General features: G+C 41.2%; 1 protein-coding gene across 9 annotated transcripts in view; it reads right to left on the bottom strand.

Annotated features, from left to right (window-relative positions):
• The window catches only part of MBNL2 (muscleblind like splicing regulator 2), a 151,619-nt gene that overhangs the window by 32,812 nt on the left and 92,465 nt on the right, over positions 1-26,342 (bottom strand). For 2 of the 9 annotated variants that reach the window (XM_065896032.1, XM_065896031.1), the window contains 5 exons: positions 19,996-20,160; positions 11,649-11,849; positions 8,280-8,543; positions 1,472-1,525; positions 687-840 (listed from right to left, as the gene is read on the bottom strand). In XM_065896032.1, coding sequence (XP_065752104.1) covers positions 687-840; positions 1,472-1,525; positions 8,280-8,543; positions 11,649-11,849; positions 19,996-20,160 — 838 coding nt within the window. The remainder of the gene's footprint in view (positions 1-686; positions 841-1,471; positions 1,526-8,279; positions 8,544-11,648; positions 11,850-19,995; positions 20,161-26,342) is intronic. The other 7 variants (XM_065896033.1, XM_065896034.1, XM_065896036.1 and 4 more) reach the window with 5 other exon arrangements.

Below are 26,342 nucleotides of genomic sequence, written 5' to 3'. Positions count from 1 at the left end.
AAGAATCCTTTAAACTTCAAGGTTCTGTGATTAACAGAATTCATTTCTTAGTAGGATGACAGAGTTAAAGCACCTTAGCACCTAATATTATCAGGCATTGGCTTAGAAACTGAGGATAAGAGTTCTCTATATTTGTGAACTTGGTGGAAGTTGAGAAGGATGGCAAAAGAGATAGAATGGATGTAAAAATATGAGTAGATGTTTGCTTTAATTTGAATAGCCTCTTTTTTTGTTTGTTTGTTTGTTTTGTTTTGTTTTGTTTAGTGCTCTGAATAGGAATAGGAAAAAAAAAAGGTTAGTATTTACTGGAATTGCTATTTTTAGGTCATTCAGGGTTAATGACAAATTTCAATTGTCACACATAAGAGGTCTTACTTACATAAACAATTTTTACACAGCTTGTGTGAACACAAGAAACCAAAAGCCCTAACTGCTGTTTGCTTCTCACGGGTTCAAACTGTCACTTAACTCTATAAAATATTTGGCTTTAGAATCCTAACAGTCTTTAGCTATTGTCCCAAGCAAGGTAAATTATCTAGATAGCTAGGACAATGATGAGTTTCAGGCTGTATTTATCGTACCTTTAAAAGCAAACTAGATGCCACCAAACAGCTTAAAGGAATGAGAAGAAAGCACATGACCGGAGGGCACACGGACACAGGACTTGGAACTGTCAGGGCACGTACCTGTCGGAATGAACGCCGTGTGTTGCTGCAGCTGTGCACTGGTGAGAGCCTGCTGGTAGTGCAAGACGCTGGGATTAAAGACGGTGCTGGCACCGTTGCTTTTTTCAAGTGCTTGTCTCTTTGGTAAAGGATGAAGAGCACCAGGAGGAAAGGCCTGTAAGGGACGAAGTGGATAAGATACGTGTAACTCAAAGTGAGCACACCTTCAGTGTCCACAGAGATCATCAACTGCAGCATACTCTTAAAGAATGACAGCTAAGGAGATGCGTCTGCCATGCACCTTAATTTAAACAGCGGCAACGTCGAATGAGTGAGAGTTTGTTACCGAGAGCAAAGCATGATTTCTGTAATCCAAAACGGTAGCATCTTAACTAAGGAAAAGAAAAGCTATCAAGCAACAACAACGAAAAATGACTTCAGCTTTTAAAATGAGTTAAACTAGTCTAAGGGGGGAAGGAAGCATTTGTGTTATTATTAATACCTATTCTTTTCCTTAACAAGGTGGCAATTTCTTGAATTTAAAGGTTAATTAGAATTATAATGAGCATTTTTCCAAGCCAAGTAATTTAAATTTGCTTCACTCTTTTGGAAAAGGTATTAAAATTTGTTAGGATTAATTTATTCCACATATTACATATGAAAATGAGATGGCTAAACACCTTATTGAATTTTTTTCATTAATTAATAATAATGATTGTTTGCAACCAGTATTTTACAAGTAATACAAATCTCAGATGGTTCTCTGAAAAGCTACATGCAAAGCGAAAGGTGAAAGGTCAAAGTACCAGGTCTACAGATGCTTCGAGAGGTCGCTTCATTGCTTTGGCAGTCGACTGAGTCTTTTAATAACAGGCAGCGAGCACATGATGGCAGTGGGCCAATGGGATTCAAGCGAATTAACATACAGGTAAACAGCAAGCAGAGGTGCATCATGGGAACGGCATTGCATTGTGGATAGGTGAGAAGGAAAAAAATATTCTGAATGCAATATACAACGTACAAAACACTAGGCATGCACAACAACAAAAATGTTCTCTAAAGAAATGAATATTACACCTTAAATTAGTATTGAAGCAAAAATGCATCTACTATACCTTAGTTAAAAGCATATAAGAGAGTAAAATATAGATGTTTGAAATTCAGGAAAGTTAATTAAAACAGCAGCTTGCATACACACCATAAGCATTTTTTACATTGCTTCAGAAAAAAATGCAAAACTTTTAAGGGCCACAGGATTGAAGAACTTCTGATAAGTTAGTTTTCAAATATAAAACAATGAATGCACTACGTATAACATCCAAGTTATAAGATCCAAGTTGAAAAAAAAGATAATATCTTTAACTTTTATAAAAATAATTTTTAACGAAGATCTAGCCTAACAAAATGAAGCGGCAAACTGAGACAAACAATTCAGGCAAAAAAATATTCAAACACAAGATTATTTAGGCAAAACTGTTTGGGTTTGGATCTTAATTTTTTTGTCTGAATTATGTGGGTAATTGTCTCAATTTTTCTCTTCACTTTGCTAGTGTGGATCTGGTAACGTGGAATAAGTTTCCAAGCTTAACAAGTTTTGAATTTGCATAGTAGGTTTCTCACATTTCCTGCTTTTATTCCATCATATGGTTTCTAATGACTAACTTATCATCCATTCTGTTTTCCACCACATTTGAAATTTTAATTCAATTTATCGCAAACAACTTACCAGATTACACTAAGAAAATACCCTTTAACGGGTATTTAGTGTCCTCAGGTATCAAAATAATTTATACTTAATAATCCTAGTCGTACTTTTAAGTATAATCAGTGACCAACCCAGTTAATGAGATGTGGGAAACTCTTGGCTAGAACAAGTACAATAGCTAAAAATAGCAAACAGCTAAAAGATAGCAAAGAACTGCTTGGACTATTAGAAGTCAAATAATATCTTTAACTTATAACCATACTTGTGGGCAGATAGTTTCATTTAAACAGCTGAAATAATAATAAATAGTGATTGATTTAGACCATGATGAAAAAATTTTCCTGTTCCTTGATAACTGTTGTAAAAAAAATCTAAAAATTTTATGATGGAATTCTAGGAAAATAAAGAAATTCAAAGGAATAGCTCCAATGCAAACAAAAGAAATGAAATACCCATTTTCTATGTTTAGCACAATAGGTAAATCCCTAAGGTTTGCACAATAAATACAGAATGTTTTATTCTAAAGTTCTGGGTTACAGCTATGGCATTTGAGAGAAAATGGAATAGTATTTAACCCTCAAAATGGGAAACAATGAATGATATCTTCCTTGGCCAATAAAGAGCGGTTCATCATTTGAAGACTCAGGATTAAAAGTATGGAGGTGATAGGAGGTAAAGGAAAGAGCTAAGGGTGGAGCGGGGTGGAGACTAGCAGTAAAGCGGAAAGGACTATAGGTAGAGGAGAGGCTTAGAATGGCCAGTGGAGAAGCTGCTTTGGAAGGCAGTCTGGATAGAGGCCATCACATAATATGAAATCATTGTTCTTCAGGCAGAATTGTGAACATTTTCAAAACCCAACAAGCTTCGCAATGAGAAAGCTTCTTGGAATATTCTTTCCTCAAATGTCAGTTTGCCATGATGTAACTTTCATGACACCATTTTTGTTTAAAATCTTTCATTCCTGTATAGTTTTACACTGCTAGATAATGCAGTTCTTAAAAACTAAAAAAATTTTTTGCTTGTATTAGTCTGTACTAACTACATAAAGCTGCACGGCCTGTTCTCGTAGAGGACACTAACAACATTAACCGGATGGCTAAACTCAAAATCATTTTGGCCTCAACTCTCTGGTTTCAATTCTTTCCTTCACTTTTCCAGTCTTTGAGAGTTATAGAACAAATCTGCTATTGGGTTGATCTTTTCTGATATGCTAGCTACAAGAGTGATTATGTCTCCACAGGCTGGTATTTATGAGCAAAATTTTGATTTAACAGAGCATCATTTAATGACGTCTCCAAGTAGAAAAAAGAAATATTAAATAGTTCTCCTTAGGATCGACACCTGAAAGGTTAATGTTCTCTTTTTTTCCAATCTTAGTTTGATGAAATGCAATTGTGACAGAAATTATAATAAACTAGGAATTTAAAGAAGCTGAGAGCCCTAAACTGAGCTGGACAGTGACTGCCTTTCCCTTTCTACCACTCCTTATTTGGGGTTTTCTTTACTAAATGCAAATATCTTGTCTTTTCAAGGAAACACTAAGGTCTTGGAGGGTCGAGTGTACATATTAATATCTTGCACACCTCACACTTTGAGGCACGTGGGTAGAATGTTTTTAAAAAACTGTATGGATGAATAATCATGTTCTAATGTGGCTCTGTAGTACACAGATGTTCCGTTTTAGAGGGTATTATGTGGCTGCAGGCATATGTTTACCTATATTGAAAGATCTTCAGGCTTAAAATAGACCTGAGAGATCCCCAAGCCTGGTGCATCTTGGGAGCTTCCTTAGGCACCTATGCAGAGAACGAGGTTCTCTTTAATTGAGCCCCTACTGTGTGCCAGACACTGGGCACCCATTCTTGCTGGCTTCACCAACATTTCTGATCCTTTGCCCCCTCTGGGCTTTGTCCAGCCTTATATACGTACAGCCAGGCTTTTCATTTTCTGGATCAAGGAGCAAGCCAACTTCAAGCCAAGGCAAGCCAACCAAGGGCCCGGCATTAGAGGCAAAGACCAAACCTGAGGAGTCAGGAAATGCTGACGACAGTAATCAGAGCTGCCACTCGAATGTGGAAGAAAAGGATGTGGACAAGTAGGATGGGATTCAAAGTTCCTGTACATGTTTTCTTGAACAACTGAAACTTATCTAGCTGATGGCAGCTGGTCCTGTTTCCTTTTACAAAATAAGTATCTCCTGGTGTAGCCCCATTTTGGTGTGTGTGTGAAGAAGGACTGCTGACTTGCAGACGAGATACCCTTTGTGTTAAAATTACCAAAGAGCAGCTCTGTCTGGCTTATTTTTACATTTGAAAAATTCTGATGAGGATGCTGCTCATGTTTTAAGAGGCAGTGCAAAAGAATAAGGCTCTAAAGGAAAGGTGTCTCTTTTTCTGGAATCAAAGCTTTAGATTCCTTTTCAGGGTCCAGTTAATCCAGAGAAGGGGAAATCCCGGACAATAATAAAAATTGCACTACAGAAATTCTTGGTGTTCAGATATGGAACCCAGGTGAATGGAATACTAATATCTTCTGACTGCAATCATCACTCCCATTTGTTCTTTTAAATAAGGAAATAATAGTTTTTCTTCAGTGTACTGAGTAATCTTGCTATGAGAATAAGAATACTTTGACTTCATCCAACTGCAACTAGACTGGTTTCAAATGAGCCTCTCACTTCAACTAAAAAGACATGACAGATTCCGTAATTTTCATGTCATTGTCAGAAAGAAGCTGACGCTTTTGTTCTGAAACTACATTCCTTTGGGTTGTCTTTGACGGTGTTGCAAGATCACCTGAAGTATCGGAACTCCAAATCTGGGCACAGGGTAACAATCTAGGAAACTATGGTAACTAAATATACTGACATCCACTGCAACAACATCTGTGCATCTTGATGAAAATGATGTGAAAATGCACAGAAGGGCACATAGAGGAGTCGAATCTTGATTTAAAGATACCGGGCTGTTTGTGTAAATGGCCATTTCTTCTCTTATCTCCATCAACCCAGGTCATCTACCATTGACATATTCTAGGTGCACTGTTCCTTCAGTGATTGAAGAACATACTGACTGCAGATGTTTAGAACTGGTACTTCTAGGTAACAGCCAGATAAATCAAGGCTCAGCTGTAAAGGTCACTATTAGTACCAGTGTTTTCTTGTATTTAACAGGTATTTGAGGTATAGGGACTAAGTTTTTCATAGTCCCAGAACCTCATTTCAGAGATGGCCAGAGATGGCCAGAGATGGCCATCGCAATCCAGGCTGAGCCAATCACGGCATGCTATTACTCTCACCACAGGACAACCACCAAAATGACCCTGGTGGCTCATTTTTTTGTTCCTAATTAGAGATGGTATAGATACTATTTTTGTCTCTTGTCAGGAAATGTAAGAATGTGTCCCTACAGGTGTCCAAAGCCATGGCCAGTGTTGTCTGGAGAAGCTGATCTTCGAGAATGGAGCTGATATACCAAGAGAAGCAGAAAAAAAGAAAAGAGAGAGACCTACTGGTTTTCAAGTTTCTGGATCCATCTACCCCTGAGCCCTATTTTACCTCTCCTCCCTTGGAGGGCACTAAATGATCTAGTAAAGTTTTTGTCTCTTGCAACCAGAGTTCTAATTAGCCTTGGGGGTATCCTTGATACCTAGTTATGACTTATAACATTCGCTTAAGGTAAAAACGTGTTCTTTGTGCCCAACGATCAACACACCAGTTAGAATAAATTTGGGCTGGCCTGAAAGAATGATTACAATGAAAAACATTTTACTTCTCGGTAGGATGAGATCTTCACTAAGTGGATGAAGATGGATTCCACACTGCACAAGTGTACAGAAGACCTCATTTGCTCTCTAAAAGAATTCCTTTTTCATCAGCATTAAGGGACCAATTAATTCTCATCTCCCCTACAGGTCCCTCACCCCCTGCACCTAATTATAATCAGTTTTGAAAACCACTCTTTCATGAGAACAAAAAGGGGAGAATTTATCTATATTGTCCTGACTCTCTTATGTGGATGCATACATTCCCACATATGTAGAAACTCACAGAAAAATCATGGTTATGTCCAGTGACGAAAAAACACTAAAGGCACAAGGACTCTGAGAAGAAACAGTGAGAGAGATGAAGGACTCAGTGCTCAAGATACTTGGGAATAAGCTGAGATTGGAAAGGTGTGAGTAAACACACAGGCCACACTAAGCGGTGATGACGTTAAGGGCAGGCTCTGTGCCTTCCTCTCTGCATCCCCGTTGCTTGTCACTGGGCCAGGCCTTATAAACGTTTGTGGAGGGAATTCCCTGGCGGTCTGGTGTTTGGGACTCTGTGCTTTCATGCCGAGGGCCCGGGTTCAATCCCCGGTCAGGGAACTAAGGTCCTGAAAGCTGCGTGGTGTGGCCAAAAATAAAATTATAAAAAGTAAAACGAATCATTCTCTAAAAATATAAGATAAAATAAAATGAATCATTCTCTAAACAAAAAAATTTGTGGAAAGAATGCTGAGTAATATGAACTTGGTGTATAACAGCTACCCTTGCATTCTGATCAGGCATTAGTGTTATGAAGTGGTGGTCGCTAGTTAGAACAATGTGTTTTAACCTATACCTTTCATATCTGAAGCCATATCTGTCTTTCTCGAGGGATGACTGGCCACTGAGTCTTTCCTGCCCCCCTCCACCCCGGACCCCATTATGCATTTCCATTGTGTCATGGAGGAACATTATCACTGTCACTAAACTCCAAGCTCCCTGAGGGCAAGGAAAGCTGCCTAAGTTATTTTTTTCCGGCCGGCAAGTGCCTGATGCACGGCAGGTCTCATTATACAATATGTTTTGAATGAATGGATGCCCAGTGCCTATCGTATATTAAAACAGACTTCTGTCAAGCCAGAGATCTCACATGAAAACAAATTAATTCTACAGGCCAGTGCGGTGGTTCTCAAACCTTGCTGCACACTGGGATCAACTGGGAGCTTCTAAATAAAGAAAGAATAAAGAAAGCAAGCCCCTGCCCAGGCCAATCCAAACTAATTAAATAAGAAACTTGGGGGAAGGGACCGATGTTAGAACCTTTCAAGATCCCTCAGGTAATCCCAGAATACAGCTAAATTTAAGTGTTCTAGGTAGGGGCTTCTCAAATGTTACTGTGTATACAAAACACCTGGGGATATTTTAAAATTTGAATTCAGAGCCCAAAGGTCTGGGGTGGGGCCTGAGACAGGACAGTGACTCAGGGACCTGAGGCTGAGTTCCAGGACTTCTTTTTTTTTCCCAAGCACCAGCCCTACAGCTCCGTCTTCAGGTTTCATGACTTGATGTTCTGCATAAAATTTCATTTAGGGAGAGAGAGTTCGCAGCGTGGCCTTTGTGATAAGTGACAGAAAAGGGACAAAAGATGGGGGTAGGGAGAAGCCGGGCAGCGGGGGCCGCCGGCCGAGGGCTCCTGGCTCCGGACTGCCGTCTCGGGAGCGCTGCGGGTGATGCGCAGCCGCCGCCGCCGCAGGCCTCCCGCCCTGTTTCCCTCTCTCTCTGTCTCTGTCTGTCTGTCTGTCTCTGTTTCTGGGCCGCCTCCCTGGTCCTTCCCGCTCTGCGAGGAGCCCGGGCCGGTCCCGCCCGTGTCAGGTCTCCGAGCAGAGCTGGGCGTGGGGAAGGGCGCTCGCACCCGCCCCGCGTTCCCTGCGCCCGCCTGAGGGATTTACTTATTGTGCTGCAGAAGGGAAGGAGGGAGGGACAGAACAGAACAAAACAAAACAAAACGGGGGCAACCGAGACAGGACGTAGGCAGCGGAGCAGCGGGAACAGCAGCCGTCCCCCGCTCCCAGCGGTCGGGGGAGCGTGCGCGTCCCCGCGCGGAAGGCGCGGCTCCGGGCTCGCGGGCCGGGGAAGGTGCGCGGCGCGCGCGCCCCACTTACCATGACTGTGGCCGCGGCCGCGGCTGCCTGGGCGGCCACCGCGGCCTGGTTGGCTTGGTGCTGCGCAGCTTTGATTTTGGCCTGCAAGTGTGCAGGAGGGTGAAAATATTTGCATTTCTCCCTCATGCAACGCCCCTTTATGTAATCCATACAAACGGTTACGGTGTTGTCGTTTGTGTCGATCATGGTGCTGTCAGCGGGGTGTGCAAAGCGGCAGTCAGTCTCTCCCCGGGCACAGTTTCCTCGCTGGAACTCCCTGCAGACCTAGGACATGGGGAGAAGAGCACACGATGCAGAAGGAGGCCCCAGGGCCGCCGGGAACTACCTCTGCGAGCGCAGGCACGATGTAAAAAAAAAAAAAAAAAAAAGAAAAGGAATAAATGCCTTTCCTTTCTTTTAGTGGTGTCTTTTGTGCCATTTACAACATAAACATTCGATTATCCAGGACTCAAGTAACTGGAATCCCGGGCAAAATAATTTGAGTTTTACTTCCCCCTCTTTTCTGGGGGTGAGAATCTATATTAAGAAAGTCAAAATCTGCAGTTAAATCAACAAGGCCCCCATTGTTCTTGGGATTTATTTATTTATTTAGAGAAGGAAAGGAGGGAGGGAGGGAAGGAAGGAAAGAAAGAACATATATATATAGTAATTTGGAGATTTTATATACATGTGTGTGTATATATATATACACACACATGTATATAAAATTTGGACGTCTATATATAGCCACATCTTCTACTATGACAACTCTGGGATTTTACAGGGTTTTTACACGGAGGGATTATTTCACCAAAGATCAAGCCACAAGGTCATTGCTACACAACTGCTAAAAGAACAAGGCGACGTGACGAACTTGTTTCTCCTCTCTGAGGATGGGGAGTGGGGCTGGAGTGAACGTGAATACTCCCATTTTCCCATAGGTCTGTCCTGCTCCACAAAGCTAATGTATGCTTATACTCATAAATTAGAAGAACTACGATATCTAAGACACCAAAACTTTCATTTAAGTCACAATATTATTATTCCTGACAGCACAGAAAGAAGGTAAAAATACAAAATAAAACGGAGAGAAATATGGGAAGAGATAAAGGGAAAGAAGTAAAAGGAGGGAAGTAGAATAGAGTTTGAAGTGTTGATGTATTGTTTCTTTTTTTTATTCCTTAATCCTTAATTATCCTGAAATCTCAAGTAACTGCAATGCTCCATCCTCTGAGAATTCTCGTGGATCAGGAGTTTACTGTTTAAAGAAAATTTTCTTTGGAATTTAAAGAGTATTCTTAACCTTGCCCTAAATACCGATAACGTCAAGTAACACAAATAACATATATACATAATACTTATATTTATAAATATCATTATCAGGGAAGAATTACTAGTAAAATTGTAAGTTATTTTCTTCTCAGGCTCCACATCCAAAGTTGATGTGCTCAAGTGGTGGTTCACATCTTTATCATTAGTGACATTACAGGAAGGGTCACTGACATGACATTCGAGCCTTGTGGGAGTCAAAAGTACTTGGGAAATACAGTTTCACTGACCGGTGACCAAACGAGTTTAAAGGGTAAACAGATAAATCACAAAATTTTTAATTGTTTCATTCTGCTTTGGATATTATCCAACATTCCATCTTTAGCTCATAAAACGTACAAAATAAAAATTACTAAACTGTTCCCACAGATTCTGAGTATGCCTCCCTCTGTAAGTGGAATGACTCCAGGCTAAGACTGCATTGGGGTGTAGAGTAGCCATCAGGCATTTACCAAGGGGCTCTGTGTGCAGCTGCCTTCATTCCTGGTTTGAAATGAATTGCAAGCTGCTTTGCTAAAGTCCTCGTGAATCAGTTTTACATATGTCTTTGTCTACCAGTCCTGTTGGGAAGGACAACTTGTTCCCAACTCAGCTGATTTAATTTGTTTTCTAAACCACACGGTCACGTACTGAACACGAAACCTTCATGGGTCCACCAGGTGGAGCCCCAAACACTTTTCCAGTCCCATGAAAGGTCTGTTCAATATTCACAGAGTTAGTCTTGATCAAAACAGTAGCGATGGGAGTTTATTGTCTTTTCATTTGGGGATCTATATACTCCAGATGGAAGCTGATATTAGGCAACATTTTATCATTTTCAATATTTATTGGGTAAATATTTAAACAAATGCACATTGAGAGAACATTCTCAAATGATCCAAGATAAAGCACAGTGTACATCCTAACCATACATATATATCACCTAACAACTAACTGATGGTTGGATTAAAGGAACTCTGAAAAATCTATCAGACTCTTTACACACCCATATAAAATGCTCTATTAAATGTCATAGGATACAGTAGTTAAGATAAATGGATGAATGCCCTAACTGATTAAAGAGAAATTTTACCTAGTAAAGTGCAGGTGAGTTGGTTTGACTCATGACTTAAGAATTATGTTTTATAAATATATGAATTTTTAAACTTTTTATTTTTTATCGGAGTATAGTTGATTGACAATGTTGTGATAGTTTCAGGTGTACAGCAAAGTGATTCAGTTATACATACACATGTATCTATTCTTTTTCAAATTCTTTCCCCATTTAGGTTGTTATATAATATTGAGCAGAGTTCCCTGTGCTATACAGTAGGTCCTTGTTGGTTATCCATTTTAAATATAGCAGTGCGTACATGTCAACCCCAAACTCCCTAACTATCCCTTCCCCCCACCCTTCCCCCCCTGGTAACTATAAGTTTGTTCTCTAAGTCTATGTTTTCTTGACTTTTGTAGATCACTTCAATTTAAGTTAAAGAAAATATCCCAAATCAGTAATTAGATTTTCCCAGGCTCCAGTTCCCCGTTTACCTATACATAACTGGGGCTGATATCCTGGAACATGCTAGAGCAGCCATACTAGGTCTTCAAATACTGAAATATGATCATACCACTTGGTCAGTAGTCACAGTCCTACGTCCTCCCACCCCTGTCCCTGAGTGTCCCCCTTGTCCTGGCTGCTGGCCTCCTAACCTGCCCGTTACCAGACCTTTCCAGGATCCAGCAAAGGTTCACGCCTAGAACAGCTGGAGCCCTCGGGAGCCATCTTCGTGGCCTGCATAGTGATTGATTCAACGTTCCACTGGTCGTTACATATTTTGCCCCTGAACACACATTCCACACAACAGATTTTTGTTTGTATTAAACTTATTCTTTTCCCACAGACTAATTTCCTTTATACTTGACCTTAAATTCAAACAATAGCATTATGAATGCATGCCTTTTAGGTGAATGTGTGTGCATGGCGGTTTTGCAAGACTGAATTAATATCTTACAAGCATTCACTTACACAGAGGTATAGTTCTACCACAAATGCATCTCAAACCACAAATATAATTGAAGTACCTCCAGTTTGTCAGTCCTGAGAAGTTTCTGAGTTGCAGTTGAGCCCGGAACAGTGACAGGTGGACTTCCGGGAACAATAACAGGTGTGGTGGGTAGAATTTCCGTTGGGACTAACCCAACTCCAGGGGTTACCGGTGCTAAGTAAGGAGCAAAGCTAATCGCCGTATTTGTCCCTATTGCGGGACCTACAGGAAAAGTGGGCTGTTAAAGGAAGATAACACAAGACAAAGATTCCTTTAGAATAAAACTTCTAAAAATCACCAGCAAGTGTCATTTGAGCAAAATTCATTCATTGCATACAAGACTCTTTGTGTTAATTGCATAGATCAATGCTGAACTGTGAAAATTCATTAAGCTTCTCTGTTTTTTGCTTAATAAAAATGAAGTCCATACAGATCCTCTCTTCCCCAAACCATACAAACACATGGGAGAACATCACAGAAACCTAACTACAGGGACCAGGTGAAACTTTTGTTCCCATGAAAGTGTTCTCAAGAAAAGAATAAGTCCACTCTAATTGCTCATCATTCCAAACTATTGAATGTTACAACAAGAAGGCAGTAAAACTTACGGAATGCTGACTCATAATCTTTGATTTCTCCTACGTGTCTCTCAAAGGGAGAGGAAGAAAGAAAAACCCTTGACTATAGACTGATTTTCAGACTGACCAAGTTTATACACTCTCAAAAAGTGGGGATTATTTGGTATTTTATTTTGCTCGGATTTACCAGTATGTTTCCGTATTCTATCACTAGCATAGATAACCCCAAAATTCATAGGCAGCTTACATCTAGACCTGCTATTTCTTGCTCTAGCTCAACTATGTCTAGATCCAATCTTCCTTTCCTGAAAGGTTGGACAGAAGGGCGTGAACTTTTCCATTGGCCATTAAAAGTTGCTTTGGTTTCCTAGGTCGCAAAATCAATGCAGCAGTGATGAAGGTATAGAGTTCCTCACTAAACTTCTCTATCACTATACTCTGTGTCCAGAAGAAGTATATTAGAGGGTTGACGGGATGATTGTTTTCAAAAGCTTCACCTGAAAATATGCCTTTCAGAAAGGAAATAATGCACATTTAAGAGAACAACAAACTTGGCTTCACTTTTTTTTTGTTTCTGCGGTACGCGGGCCTCTCACTGTTGTGGCCTCTCCCGTTGCGGAGCACAGGCTCCGGACACGCAGGCTCAGCGGCCATGGCTCACGGGCCCAGCCGCTCCGAGGCACGCGGGATCCTCCCGGACCGGGGCACGAACCCGCATCCCCCGCATCGGCAGGCGGACTCTCAACCACTGCGCCACCAGGGAATTGGCTTCACTTTTAAAGAGCCAATGTTAAAAATGTACATTTAAGAGAACAACAAACTTTTGCTTCACTGTCAAAGAGCTGATGTTAAAAATTTAAGATGCTAAAGATTTTTCTTAGAATAAACTTTGCACTGAATTGGATCTGAATAGTTTTTGGGTTTTTTTTGTTTTTAGTTATCGGATGACTTTTACCCTATTTATTTTTAGCATATTTTAGGTATTTGCAATCACATGTTAATGCAATTTTCTCATATTGAACTATGTGGTTGGCCATGTCATGCTACTTCTCTATTTGTACATTGTGGGTAACATTCTTGTTATCTATTTATAGCTCCGAGTTGTTGAACATATGGGAAAAATAATAATCTGTGTGTATTACGTTTTTTGTTGACAGCAATAATGGAAAAATATCTTTTACAAACGATGATGTTAGAAAGCAGTGAATTATTGATAGTTTGTGGGGGGAATTCTTGGAGAGGCTGAAAGGCTTCACTGAAGTGGCTGGTCGGGGGAGGGGTGGAAGAGGTGATTCTAATGGTCTTAGAGGGCTGCTGCTGCAGTCTCACGAGGGGCTTTTAGATCTTTACGGCTCTGACATAAAATTCACTTTGGGGGAAAGTTGCTTCATGAGGTCTTAACATGGGAAATTGACAGCAGTTAGGATTTTTTTTCTTCCTTGACTTTCTACAGAGTTTTATACATGAATGTTTTCCATTTTCAACCCATTTGAGTCATAATTATAGAACGTTGTGGTTTTCAGTAACTGTAGCTTTTATAATTTAGTACTGTTGAAAAGAAGCCAAGTGATTTAAATGGTATAAGGGCTCTATAATGTTAGGATTTAAGAAAATCAATTCTGAAAGGTCATAAATCACAACAGATCAGTGATTCAAAGAACCAGCTATATCAGAAATGCCTGAGGGGAATTTCACAAATAGAGATATCACAAATTCTGACTCAGTATGTCTGGGCAGGGTCCTTGAGATTTGCATTAAAAAAAACTTACTACATGATCTGATGTGCACCCCAGTTTGGGGACAACTGTCATAGATGAGGAGTGAAAATAAATATTAGGAAAAACCAGTACTAGTAGTGTAATTTAATCTAGAGGCTAATGATTGAAGTAAACATTTAGAAATTAGAGCCCTCCCCACATCTCCATTTTTGACTTTCTGTTGGAGCAAATTCCCAGCCTCCCTCCCTTTTAGATAATTTGAAGCCCGGGTCAGTGTAGGGACACACACTCAGGTTGTACCTTGACTGTCAGTGGGCTGTCAGAACCTCAAAACCCATTTCCCAAAACCTTTTTGGATATCAACAAATCTCTCGCCATTAGCCAAATTTTGTTCCTTGTTCATCTAATTTAATGGTCGAAAAGGAATGCTGCAGTTCGTTTTATTGATGTTAGCTGTAATACAGGTCACAGAGAGTATTATTTAAAAGTAAAAACACAAATATTAGACAAAGGGAGACAGGAATTCAAAATCCTGAGCTCGGCCAGTTATTAATCTTTACCCTGGGCAGGAGATCAACCTCTCTGAACTTTAGTCTTCTCATCTGCAGAAGGGAAGTAAAACTACTTAGCTTCAAGACTTGGGCTGAGCAAGGTGTTAGTTCTGTCTTATAATACTTCGCATGGTTGGAACGCAAGAAATAGCAGCTATCATTAGTAGTGTAAAAATCAGTATTAATAAAGGTTTTTCCCCCCAAATTGTCCATTGATTCTATAACAGGAATGTAGTCAGGATAGCAATATAATAATAGAGGTATAAAATCTTACTAAATGATAGCAAATATCTTCTTTATTTTGAAATATAGATTGGGAAAGTATGTATTTTCTTTCATGTGAAAGTTAAAAGTTCATAGGCTTTATGAAGATAGATTCAATTAGATATTTTCTCTTTTTTTGTCTAGAGTGTTTTCTGTTGAAGTTGAATAGTAAAAAAAAATACAGTTATGGTAATTTTCAGAGATGGGCACTATATTATCATTATCATCATTGACAGTAATACCTTACATCTGTGAAAGGTTCGGCCATTTTCAAAGCATTCTCACACACTGTGTCTTCCTTAATCTCCTCAATACCCGCGAGAAGCAAGCGTGACAGCGAGAACTGCACAGTCTTCAGGTGAAAGCAATTTAGAGTAGAGCCCACGTGGCTTCCCCAAGGTCAGCGCTGCCGAGGCAGAGTCAAGGCAAACTACCCGGGACCCCTGGCTCCCAGTCTGGGGCTGTTTTTACTCCTCCGCACTTATTAGATTTCATTGGTAATTTCGTAAAACAGAAGAGGGAACAAAAACACGAGCTGCCCTTACAGACATAAGCGTACAGAGTGAGCATCGGCGGGGAGCCGTGTCCCACCGTCAGCCAGGGCCTCCCTCAGGCAGGAGGTTAGGGCTGCTCTGAACAGCTGCCTGGAAAAGTGGGTCTCAGATCCTGGATTCAAATTAAAATCTCCAGGTGGAGTTGAGGCTGATGTCTGAACTTGAGTCTGAGTTGGTAGCTAAGAGAAGGGCAGGTGACCCTGCTCCTGGAAGGCCACGAGCTAGGGCTTGGGAGAAGCGGCCCTGCGGTTCCCGCAGGAGGGCTGTTGCCAGGTGGTCTGAGACGAGATCCATTTGGTCCTCCTCGTCTCTCAGCACTAACTGCGCTGAGAGAGGCCAGAGGACAAGAGCTGCAGAGAGTCTTCTGGAAGAAAATCATGTCCGAAATGCTGGTCTTGGCGTCTTCGCTCTGGACTTCACCCCACCTGCCTGTGTTTCTCGCTCTCTACTCTTCCTTCTCAGTACCTTACAGCAGTAGGTCTGGATTCAGAGATCACACACTCACATGTGCACACATGCTCTTTGATATTTTGTAGTGGCGAGGAAGGATCGGGGCTGGGGAGGAATGACTAAGTGGCCTGAGGTATTTTATAGCTCTAAAACGTAGTCAATTGACTTTTTAAAACAAGAGCGTGAGAGCTCATACATTTAGAAAGCTCTGACTTCAAAGGGTAGGTATTTGGCACTCAAACTGAAAGGCCTAAAACATGGCATCTCTTAAGCCTTCTCCGTTTACTCCCGGAAGCATCTCTGGAGCACAGAATACTCAACACTAGACCTTGCCCCCAAGGACCAGATTGCATAGGCTCTTGAATCCCTGTCCTACTAAAGGCTACCCACCTGCTGCTTTATCTTGAGTGTACGTGGGAAGGTTGTGTGGGAGGTGAGGGGTTGGGGGCAGTGTGCTGGGAAGGGAAGGGAAGGGAAGGAAGAATTGCTGTTACATTCTGTTAGGAACTGGAGAAAGAAAAACTGCTAGGAGGAATAAGGTGAATGAGACTTTTGAAATGTAATTAATTTGAGACAGAAGAGGAAAGAACAGTTTGCATTTTCATTCATTCAGTAAATATTCATTGGTGGTACAGACATGGTGCCAGAACACTGTGTCTACATTTATTGAACTTAAACCCTAATGGGGAAGGACAAAGAAATAAAATGACAATCCATTTTTATGGATAAGCAGAAATGAGGAGGCCTCACTGGTAATGACAGAGATTGGTGGTGGGTCGCAGGGGATAGAGCTGGAGTCTTTATGAATAAGATGAAGTTAAAATGTGAAGAGTAGTAGGAAACTTCCAGCAAAAGCAAAGGCCTTGAGGCAAACAAGAGCTCTATGTGTTCACAGAATGGAAAGTTTGGTTTGGTCTCAGTGGACAAAGGAAGAGTGGCCCAGAATGAGTTGGTGAGCTGGGAAGGGACATGATCACAGATGACACTATAGATAAAGTCAAGGTTACATGTTTAGGCTTTGTCTCCAGTGAAATGGGAAAGCGAAGGGTTGGAAGAAAGGGAGTGATATGATGCCTTTATGTGTTTAAAGGCAACTTTATGCCGGTTGCTGTGTGCAGGATACATTGGAATAAAGCAAGAGTGGAACTTGAGAGATTAGGAGGGAACAGCTTATAAAGTATTTTGAAATACTTGGCGGCTCAGACGAGGGTGCTGGGAGAAGAAGTAGATGGACTTGAAGGCACATATGACAGGATTTGCTGATGAACTGGATGTGAGAGAATCTGCTTGGTTTTGGTTTGAAACTGCTGGTTGCACATACTGAGATGGAAGTGTAGTAGAATAAAAAAATGGGTCTTGAACATGTCAAGTTCCTGTGAGAAATTTGAAGGTGAGTCCAGTAGGAAGCTGGATACCTGAACCTGGGACTCAGAGGAGAGGTTTGGACTGGGAACGTGCATTTGGGAGTTCTCAGCCTGTAGATGATTCAGAGCCGCAGAAATGGATGAGACCATGAAGGAGAGGGTAAATGAGAGAGCGGCCCAGCACTGGGAACATCAGTGTATAGCAGCCTCAACATATAACAGAGGAAAAGAATGGGCAATGGAGTCAGAAGAGGAAGGAACGATCAGAGAGCGAGGGGTGCTCCTCGAAGGAGAGATTGATTGCATGTTACTAAGAGGTGGAAAGAGTACAATAAAAGCAGAAGTGCCCATTGGTTTAGCAACATGGAGGTCACTGGTGAGAGATTTCAGCGGATGGGTTCAGGGGAGATGGGAGATAAAGGGAGTGGAAAAAATATGCATAGCTCTTTAGAGAAGTTTACCTAAAAAGGAAACCTAAAAATGGAGGGATACTGGCTACTTTATCAATTTCTTTGTCTTAAGCAATTTCTGCATGTATTAATTTCCCGTCTCTGGTCTAACAAATTCCCACAAACCTGGTGGCTTAAACAACATGCATTTATTCTTTCATAGTTCTGGAGGCCGTAAGTCTGAAATCAGTTTCACTGGGCCAAAGTCAAGGCTTTGGCAAGATCATATTCCCTCTGGAAGCTCTAGGGATGAATCCATTCTTTGTCTCTTCCGTTTTCTGGTGGCTGCTGGCATCCCTTGGTTAGTGGCCACATCACTCCAGTCTCTGCCTGTATGGGCACATTGCCTTTCTCCTCTTCCGTATGTGTGTCAACTCTCCCTCTGCCTCTCTTATAAGGATGCTTGTGATTGCATTTAATCCAGGAGAATTTCCCCATCTCAAGATGCCTAGCTTAATCACATCTGCAAAGACCCTATTTCCTTGTAAGGTGACATTTACATTTCCAGGTACCTTTGAGGGCCATTATTTGGCCTACTACCTTGTATTAGGTCACTAATTCATTCCTGAGACTCTGAAGTTATTTGTTTGTAGAGTTAATGATTTTTAAGTTTATTACATTTTTCGTCCTAATTTTTCTTGCGATTTAAAAACCTCTATTAAAATACTTAAGTGTAATATTCCTTCTTCATAGAGTAATTGTGATTATTGTCTTCTAATTAATATATGAGACAATACGTAAACATAACTTTCAAAGGAAATTCAACTAATAGTTTATAACAGGAATGGAATTTTCTTATTAACACTGCCATTATTGGGTACCAGGGTCAATCCTTACAAATTCTAAGTAAATAAGTAATGAATGATTAAAACGATATAATGCAGTGTTGCTATGTTGACCTAGGTGGCTCTAAGTTTATTCCCATAGATGTCATTTAATATGTATAATTAAATTATTTTAGCATTTAGGTAATTTAATAAAATAATTTATACGTGTATCAATAAAGAGAACCATAAATTATACATGTGAATGGTTTTAAGTAGATCCACTTAAACACCTGTATTTGGTGTTAAATGTGTTCAGAACTCTACCTGTGTTGTCCTTACATCTAGGATAACTCCTACTCATCCTTTAGGATGTACTTATTTGGGACTTCCTCCAGGCAGCCTTTCCTGCCTCATCCAAAATCATAATGCCCTGGGCCTGAATCTTATGTTGTCTTTTCCTTGTGTCTGTCTACACCCACAAGACTGTAGCTGATTTATCTTGGAGTCCCCTGCACCTGCACTTTTTTCTTTTTTTACTCTGGGCAGAGCTGGTTCCTGGCTACTTTGTGCCGCTATTCTTGGGCAGAAACCCGGAGACAAGCAGAATTGCCAACAATCTGCCCAGATTCTCTCCCCTCTTCCTGGACCAAGCCCCACCTTCCCCATCTCATCTCATGGATGCACAACAAGAAAATGTAACTCCCTGGTAGCTATCCCTTTTCATTTAGCATCTTTCAATGACATAGAATTTTCATACAATAAAGACTGATTTTTAAACAATCATCTCTTGTTTATGTACCTTTTCTTTCAAAAAGAGCAAATTTCACTCACTTCACTGGCTTTGTTTTTTAAAAAATTAGCTTGTTTTTGACAAAAAATTTACAAGTGTAAACGAAATTCACTAAAGCCCAAAAATGCACTCCTTTTTCTCAGGGCCTCATTCCTAGAGCAATTTCCAGACCTTTCAGGAAGTACTTTCAAACACTGTGAAATCAGGGAGAAAATATGACACAGTACTGAACTCCCTGGGCGTTTAATCCTGTGGGCCTTGTCTCAGCTCCTGCACCCTTTGCAGGCCTCTGAGACCAGAGACGTGGGTGGCTCAGGCAGCCTTCCTTCACGCCTCTGCCAGGCTCCAGGGGGAGCAGACTGCAGAAAGCGCCCTGGTCAAGATGTCTGAGGTCCAGGCTCAGCTCCACAACTGATTAGCTGCAGGACATTGGGTAAATCCACTAACTTCTGTGGTTTCATTTTCCCCTTCCTTAAAATGATACCATTAAACTGAATAATCTATCTGTTGCATTGCTAATAATGTTTTAGGCATCAGAATCTCTTCTTTGCATAGATCATCAATTCATACTCTAAATGAGAACGTAGAACTATTGCCCTTCTAAGATGGTTCAAATATGGAGGTTACTGGTGAGAAATATGGGGGTTACTGTCACTAGTTGTAGTGACACAGATTTCCCAGATATCGATTAGAAATTGTCTTTGCCTACAGTTCCTACATGCGTTTTTCCATTTAAATAATCTAAAAAACCCTATTTTCAGCATCTAGTTAGCTTCAAAGCTATTTGCTTTAATGGTAGCCAAAGAGACAAAGTAGGGGGACACCATTTTAGGTCAACGTGGCCTTGCCTGTACCAACACTTTAATCATCAAGCCCATCATGAGATGCAATGTACTTACCACTGGATGAAGTGGGGTTCCTGGAAACATAAATTGCATCTGCTGGGCAAGCATTGCTGCTGCAGTTTTTTGCTGGATCAAATTGTTCCTCCCGTTAATTTCGAGTTGAGTTTTTAAATGTGTTGGAGGGTGAAGATACTTGCAGTTCTCTCTTGAACAACGGCCCTGGAAGAAAGAGTTTTGGTCTTAGGACTGTCGTAAGTAGCTTTCAACTCTGTTGTCAACCATTTCACAATCATTCCTTATACACGAAGGTGTGTATCTGTGTGTGTGCACATGCGTGCACACGTATGTTGGAACATACAAGGGGTGAATCAGGCATTCGATGATTATCAGTCTTGCGCAGACCTGTTGAACAGAGAAGCGTCCTGAAATGTTGTTGTTTTCAGTGGATTCTAACTCTGACAAAGGACCCCAAGGAAACGTGACTGCTGAGAGTAAAGTCGGACCCTTCTAGGCAGTGTGGAAGGCCATCAGAGGAGCATATTTATTGTGACTTATCAAAAGGAAGCTTTGAACTTGCTAAACGTTGGTTTGTGCTGGAGTGATGACAAAATGTGAATAATTATGCGCCACATTTGTGCAGCGGGGAAACTAATCAGAAGGTCTTGAAATGTGTGCTCCAGGGTGGCTGAAGACACCCCTAAATCAAATGATTGAAGAAGAGGCGGTGGTAGAATAGGAGCGGACATTTCTTAGTAACTGATGCACAGGTGAAATTTCCAGGCATGAACTCAGATAATCACCTGCAACAGAGCAGTTTGCTCTAATACACGAAAGCTGCAGCCCATGTCCCTGCCCCAGTCCCGTGACAGTTGTATAAAATTAAATGTCACAATATGAGGTAGTGAAGAGTCTTTACAGCTAAAGTAACATCGGGATGTTAAAGTTGGCAAAGTGAAAAAAAAAATTAATTAGGTGACAGGTGTGCCTAAAACCAGTCTGAAGAGTAATCACAAATGGTAGTGTTTATACTGAATTCCCAAATTTTCAAAACTACCAATTGAGAGAATGATGTTGATATGTGAAGTATGCAATTTCTGGAGAAAGAATAACGAACTGTGTTAACCAGTATGGGGGTTGTCAGTCTCTAAAGAATTAGTCTTATTTGCAACCAAGAAAAGAGAATATGGGTTTGTTTACCAAATATAAAAGTAATTTTAAAAAGCAAGCTGGGTGGATCTGGGCAAACAAATTTGTTTATAGTCATCCTAATTCTAAACATCTGGAGTTCGCACGCTGCCCCCTGCTCATTTCAGCTGTACTTGTGGTGGCGCAGGCTCCCTCCCAAATGTCAGCCTCCTACACTGCCGCGGAGAAGGGCAGACAGGAGTCCTGGGCTCAGCCTGGTGCTCTGCACTCATCAACCCGTGTTAGCAGCATGAGAGGCTGTGCCGCCCTCTGTAGGGAGGACACAGAGGCGGGCACCAGGGACCCCAGAAGGAATTGGTCACGTTTCCGCTAAAGTTATTCTGTAACAATGGGCAAGGGCACCATGTCTCCTTAGGCTCAAGTTCATATTGTCGATGTTTCATTCAGCATCCTAAGGGAGAAAACAGACATCTTGGGTCAAGTACTGGAAGGTCCACTGTTAAAATACTGGCAAACTGGACCCACAATTTAAAATAATCCACTTAGTTGTACACCTGAAACTAACACAACATTGTTAATCAACTGTACTCCAATACGAAATAAAAAGTTAAAAAAAAATAATCCAAGTCAAAGCAGTCTAGAAATCTCTTTCTCTCTCCATCTACTTCTGTCTGCAGATTTTTAAGGTAAAGTTTTAATCCTAACTTTACTTTGCTCATTGTTTTGTGATGTCCTAGGGTCCCTCCGGCCCTGCCAACCTGCTTCAGGCATGTCTTATTTTACTTCTCTTTCTGTCCTCCCTTGACAATTGCCCAAGTGTCTGGATTTTCTAAAATAAAATCTCCAAGAAAGCATTCAGATTGGGCCAGCTCCTAGAGCACAAGAGTATGACTAGTCTCTGGACTGGCTGCCTTATGTCAGGTGTCCAAATACATTCTTATCATCTATTGTGGGAGGTGGTCACGGGACGTGGCTACTGCCCATCATCAGGGGTGGAGGAGAATTGAACAGAGTGACATCTCTTGTATAGAGGATAAGTCTCCCCAGGCTTCTCTCTGACAAGCTCAATTCAAACTCTCTTCAAACACAGTTCACTCGGAAGATGACACCCAGAGAGGCTCATGTATACAGGGTACACGTATGGGCCTATGTGTACAAATGTACAAAGGGCCTCATGTGGGGATGTGGGAAAACAAAGTTCCATAGAATGGAGTTGGAATTTGTGAAACATCCGCACTTCTACCCGTTTGGCTCTTCTATTTTGCTCGTTCATATAATTGTCAATTTGATCATTCGTCTTCTAATGTAATGCTTCAGGTAAAAATTTCGATGAGGCTAGAAAAATATGGTTTTTTTTGTTAATGCTGTCGTCTCCTGATACAACTGGGGCTCTTAAGGAACTACATAAACTATTTTCAGCCAATACAACATGATTTACAACATCGAATTGGTAATTTATGGATGGAACCTTCTTTTCCATGAGAATTAATACAATTTCCTACTGTTCTTACCTACACACTTGGAGTGAGGTATATTATTGATTACCCATGTACCAGACAATTTATACATGGTTATCTCATTTTCTCCTTATAACAGCTGTAATGATCCCTATTTTACAAAACAGCAAATGTACTCAGAAAGATCAAGAAACTTTCCAAAGGTTATATAATTGGTAAGTGGTAGGGCTGGATTTTAAATCTAGGTTTATCTGACTCAATTACCTCACTGTACTAACCTATTTATTAGCAACAGTTAAAAATCCAGGGACGATAAAAATCTAGCATTCTCCTTCATAGAACAATAGGCTACTTAACACAATTTAAAGTATAATAGAGGGCTTCCCCGGTGGCGCAGTGGTTGAGCGTCCGCCTGCCGATGCAGGGGACGCGGGTTCGTGCCCCGGTCCGGGAGGATCCCACATGCCGCGGAGCGGCTGGGCCCGTGAGCCATGGCCGCTGAGCCTGCGCGTCCGGGGCCTGTGCTCCGCAGCGGGAGAGGCCACGACAGCGAGAGGCCAGTGTACCGCAAAAAAAAAAAAAAAAAAAAAAAAAAATATATATATATATATATATATATAAAATAGAATATATATGAGGATTTGGGAGTCGAGAAAGATCATTTGCCTGGGTCTGTCTGTCGGAAGGGGGTCAGAGGAGTGGTTAGGCTTACAGGCTCTGGAGGCAGATGCCTGGGCACATAAGTTGGCTCTGCTTTTTCCTACCTTTGTAACTTCGAGCAGATTACTTGAATTTCTTGTATATTGGTGTTTTCATCCATACAATGAAAATAATTATTGTGTTTTCCTCTAAAGGCTGTTGTAGGATTAGATGAGCTGATACAGGCACAAGGTGTAGAGAATGCCTGGCACGTAGTAAGCACTGGGGAAGCGTTGTCAGCATTACCAAAGAAAGAAAAGATATTTGTATGTCATTTTCTTTACAGTAAATGCAGGATTACAGATTTAGTTATGTTTTGATTGGCTTTTTGTTTCTTCTCTAGAGTAGCTTTTCATTTCAAAACATGATAAAAGCAATCAGTACTTAATTATACTTATTCAAATATCTTATATTTAAAATTATTTTCAAGTCTACAGGATATTTCTGCAAGTATCCATATTTGAGGAGAGAGCCCTGGAACATAGTTCAGTCTAGCGTCAATATTTTGAAGGCTGTTGCAGCACAGATGTATGAGGCATACAATTCAAAGCCTGGGAAACTGCAGGCAGCAGAATTTTAGTAAGGGATACTATAGGACTCTAAAATCCTAAAGGAAAACTTACTGTCAAAATATAACTATTTGACACAGTAAACAATTGGTAAGGAAGTTTTTGTTAAGGCGTAAGATCTGTCAGGATACACGTCATCGCACAAAAACTGTTGATTATCAAAGCAAGTTGTCATAACCCTACGGGAGAGGGCAGTGAGCAGAAATGTAAAGCATCTTTGTATATCATTGTGAAACAAAACAGAAGTGTCAAAAATAGCGTCTCCCAATTTTAGTCCAAGAAATGAAGACGAAAATGTCTTGGGAAAGTCTTCCTGTGGCTGCTAGGATTGTTTTTTTTTTGTTTTATTTTAACTCTTCCTCCCTTGGTTAAACACTGTTTCCGAGAGATAAGAGAGGTGAGGGTCCAGCCCCTGGAGAAGGGGGCTGGCACAGCTTCTGTGGGATGGAGTGGGAGGGCACCATTCCAGAGTCTTTGTGAAGAATCTTCTAGAACTGGAAAATGGGAGCCCTGGAGGAGTCTAGGCAGATGGTCCCACACCAGGGTCTAATGTGGAGATTGCAGTCCTCAGGGGCTCCGCCCACCCCGGGTGGGATGCAGCAGGTTTAGAAATGACAGGTGGTCTGGATCACACTCACCATTGTTCTTGGTCTATTTCCGGGCTAGGGTCTCATTCCTTCCTTCATTCAACAAATATTGATTGAGACCTTGCTGTGTACCAGGACTTGTGCTAAGTGCTAGTTAACTAAAGGTGAGTAAACACAAGATCTGCTGCCTCCCTGCCTGAAGCCTGCAATCAGGTGGTGAAGACGGATATTAGCCAAACAGTGACACAGATAAATGTATAATTACAAACTGTGGTCCCTGTTCTGGAGGAGAAGGCTGAGAGACAATGGTGGGAGAGGGTCAGAATTGAGACTGGTGGCAAAGGAGGGCTCTGAAGAAGTGACATATTTAAACTGAGACCTGAAGGATGAGAAGGAACTTGGCAAGGGAGAGAGTGAGGGCTAAAGTGTGTGTGTGTGTGTGTGTGTGTGTGTATTTGTGTGTTGAGGGGGAGAATACAAAATGAGGACAAAAGGAAGAGGACGTGCTAGGAGAATGTACCATCTGGGGGCCTTCTTGAAGTTTCTCAAGGCTGGAATACAGAAGGGGGTATGGGTTGCAGTGGGGGGATGATAAGAGATAAAACGGGAAGAAGTAGACTAGAGCCAGATAACAAAGAACTTTGGGAGTCAAGTTAAGGGCTATGAACTTCATTGCCACTGAAAGTTTTGAAGCAGGAGAAGCGCAAGATCAGATTTATGTTTTACGCTACGTATAAAATCTTACCCTGATTATTAGATTTTGTATCTCTAATGTTGTTACGGTTTGCATTGTTTGGAATCCGCTTATTTAAAAACAATAACAGAATTCTGACGTAGTTTACATAGGATTTGTGCACTTCATTCTGCTTCCCAAAATAATCTCTACTCCAGGAAAATTTAGTTTAGGGAGGATGGTTAGAAGCAAGTGAGAATTTCAAGCTGAATTAAGTTTATTAAAATAAGCGACCATGAAAGATTCTAATGCAGAATACCCATGTTGATTCTTAACAGGATGAGGAAAGATGCTGCATAACTAATATGTACTTGTCAGAACAACAGATCGTAGCTATCGGAATTACATGGTCATTACATTGCACGACGTGGGAGAAAATAAATGCAGCTTTGGCTAAGAAAAAATTTCGGAATCAGGTTGGTGTGAGAAAGGAAAAGCGTAATTGGAGAATGAGGTTTTCCAGTTGCTTATTTTAAAACCAGGAATATTTAGAGCCTTTTCCTAGTATGCTCCTAATTGAAAAAGTCAATTAAAATATGGAAGCAAAAAAGAAAACAGATTAATTAGGAGATAATTAAAGGGATTAACAAGAGGAGTTTGGCCCATAGGAATAGCTAACAGACAACTATATCCCATTAGTTTTCCATGGGAAAAGCAATGGATTTTATATGATCTGCAGTTCAAACTGACAATAGGCCCTGCTGTGCGACTCAGGGGTAATTTAAGTTGTTTCTTGGTGTGGGCCACGCCATTGAGCAGCAGGCTCTGCAAAGGCCCTTTTGGGAAATAATTCCAGTTGAGGCCCAGGGTCACAGCCTGATCCACTGAATTCCTCCTCTTCCCGTTGGGTCCTGGCTGCTCACTGCTTTCAGCGTGTGATGGTATTTTCAAGGGAGCAGGCCTGGCTATGGAATGGAGAATCTGACTCTAAGACTGGGGGCAAATGGTATGCGTTCCCAAAGTGGCCTGCTGGGATGCTCTGAGTCCAGGAGCCTCCTTGGGAGGTCCATGGAAGCCACTGAAGAACCTCTCAGATTCCCTCGCGTTCCGCACGCGTGAAACCAACTTAGCGAAATCCTGATGTCCTGGAGTCACATTCCTGAAGCCTGTTCTATCTTGGAACCTTTCCTGGAGAAGCAGTTGAAACCAGTGGTAAAGGGAACAGTCTCTGGAACTGGACTACTTGGGCTCAAAATCCAGCTCTGCTGTT

The sequence above is a fragment of the Phocoena phocoena genome, chromosome 18, assembly GCF_963924675.1.
Source record: "Phocoena phocoena chromosome 18, mPhoPho1.1, whole genome shotgun sequence".
NCBI classification, from domain to species: domain Eukaryota; kingdom Metazoa; phylum Chordata; class Mammalia; order Artiodactyla; family Phocoenidae; genus Phocoena; species Phocoena phocoena.
This window is presented reverse-complemented; position numbering and strand designations above follow the sequence as displayed.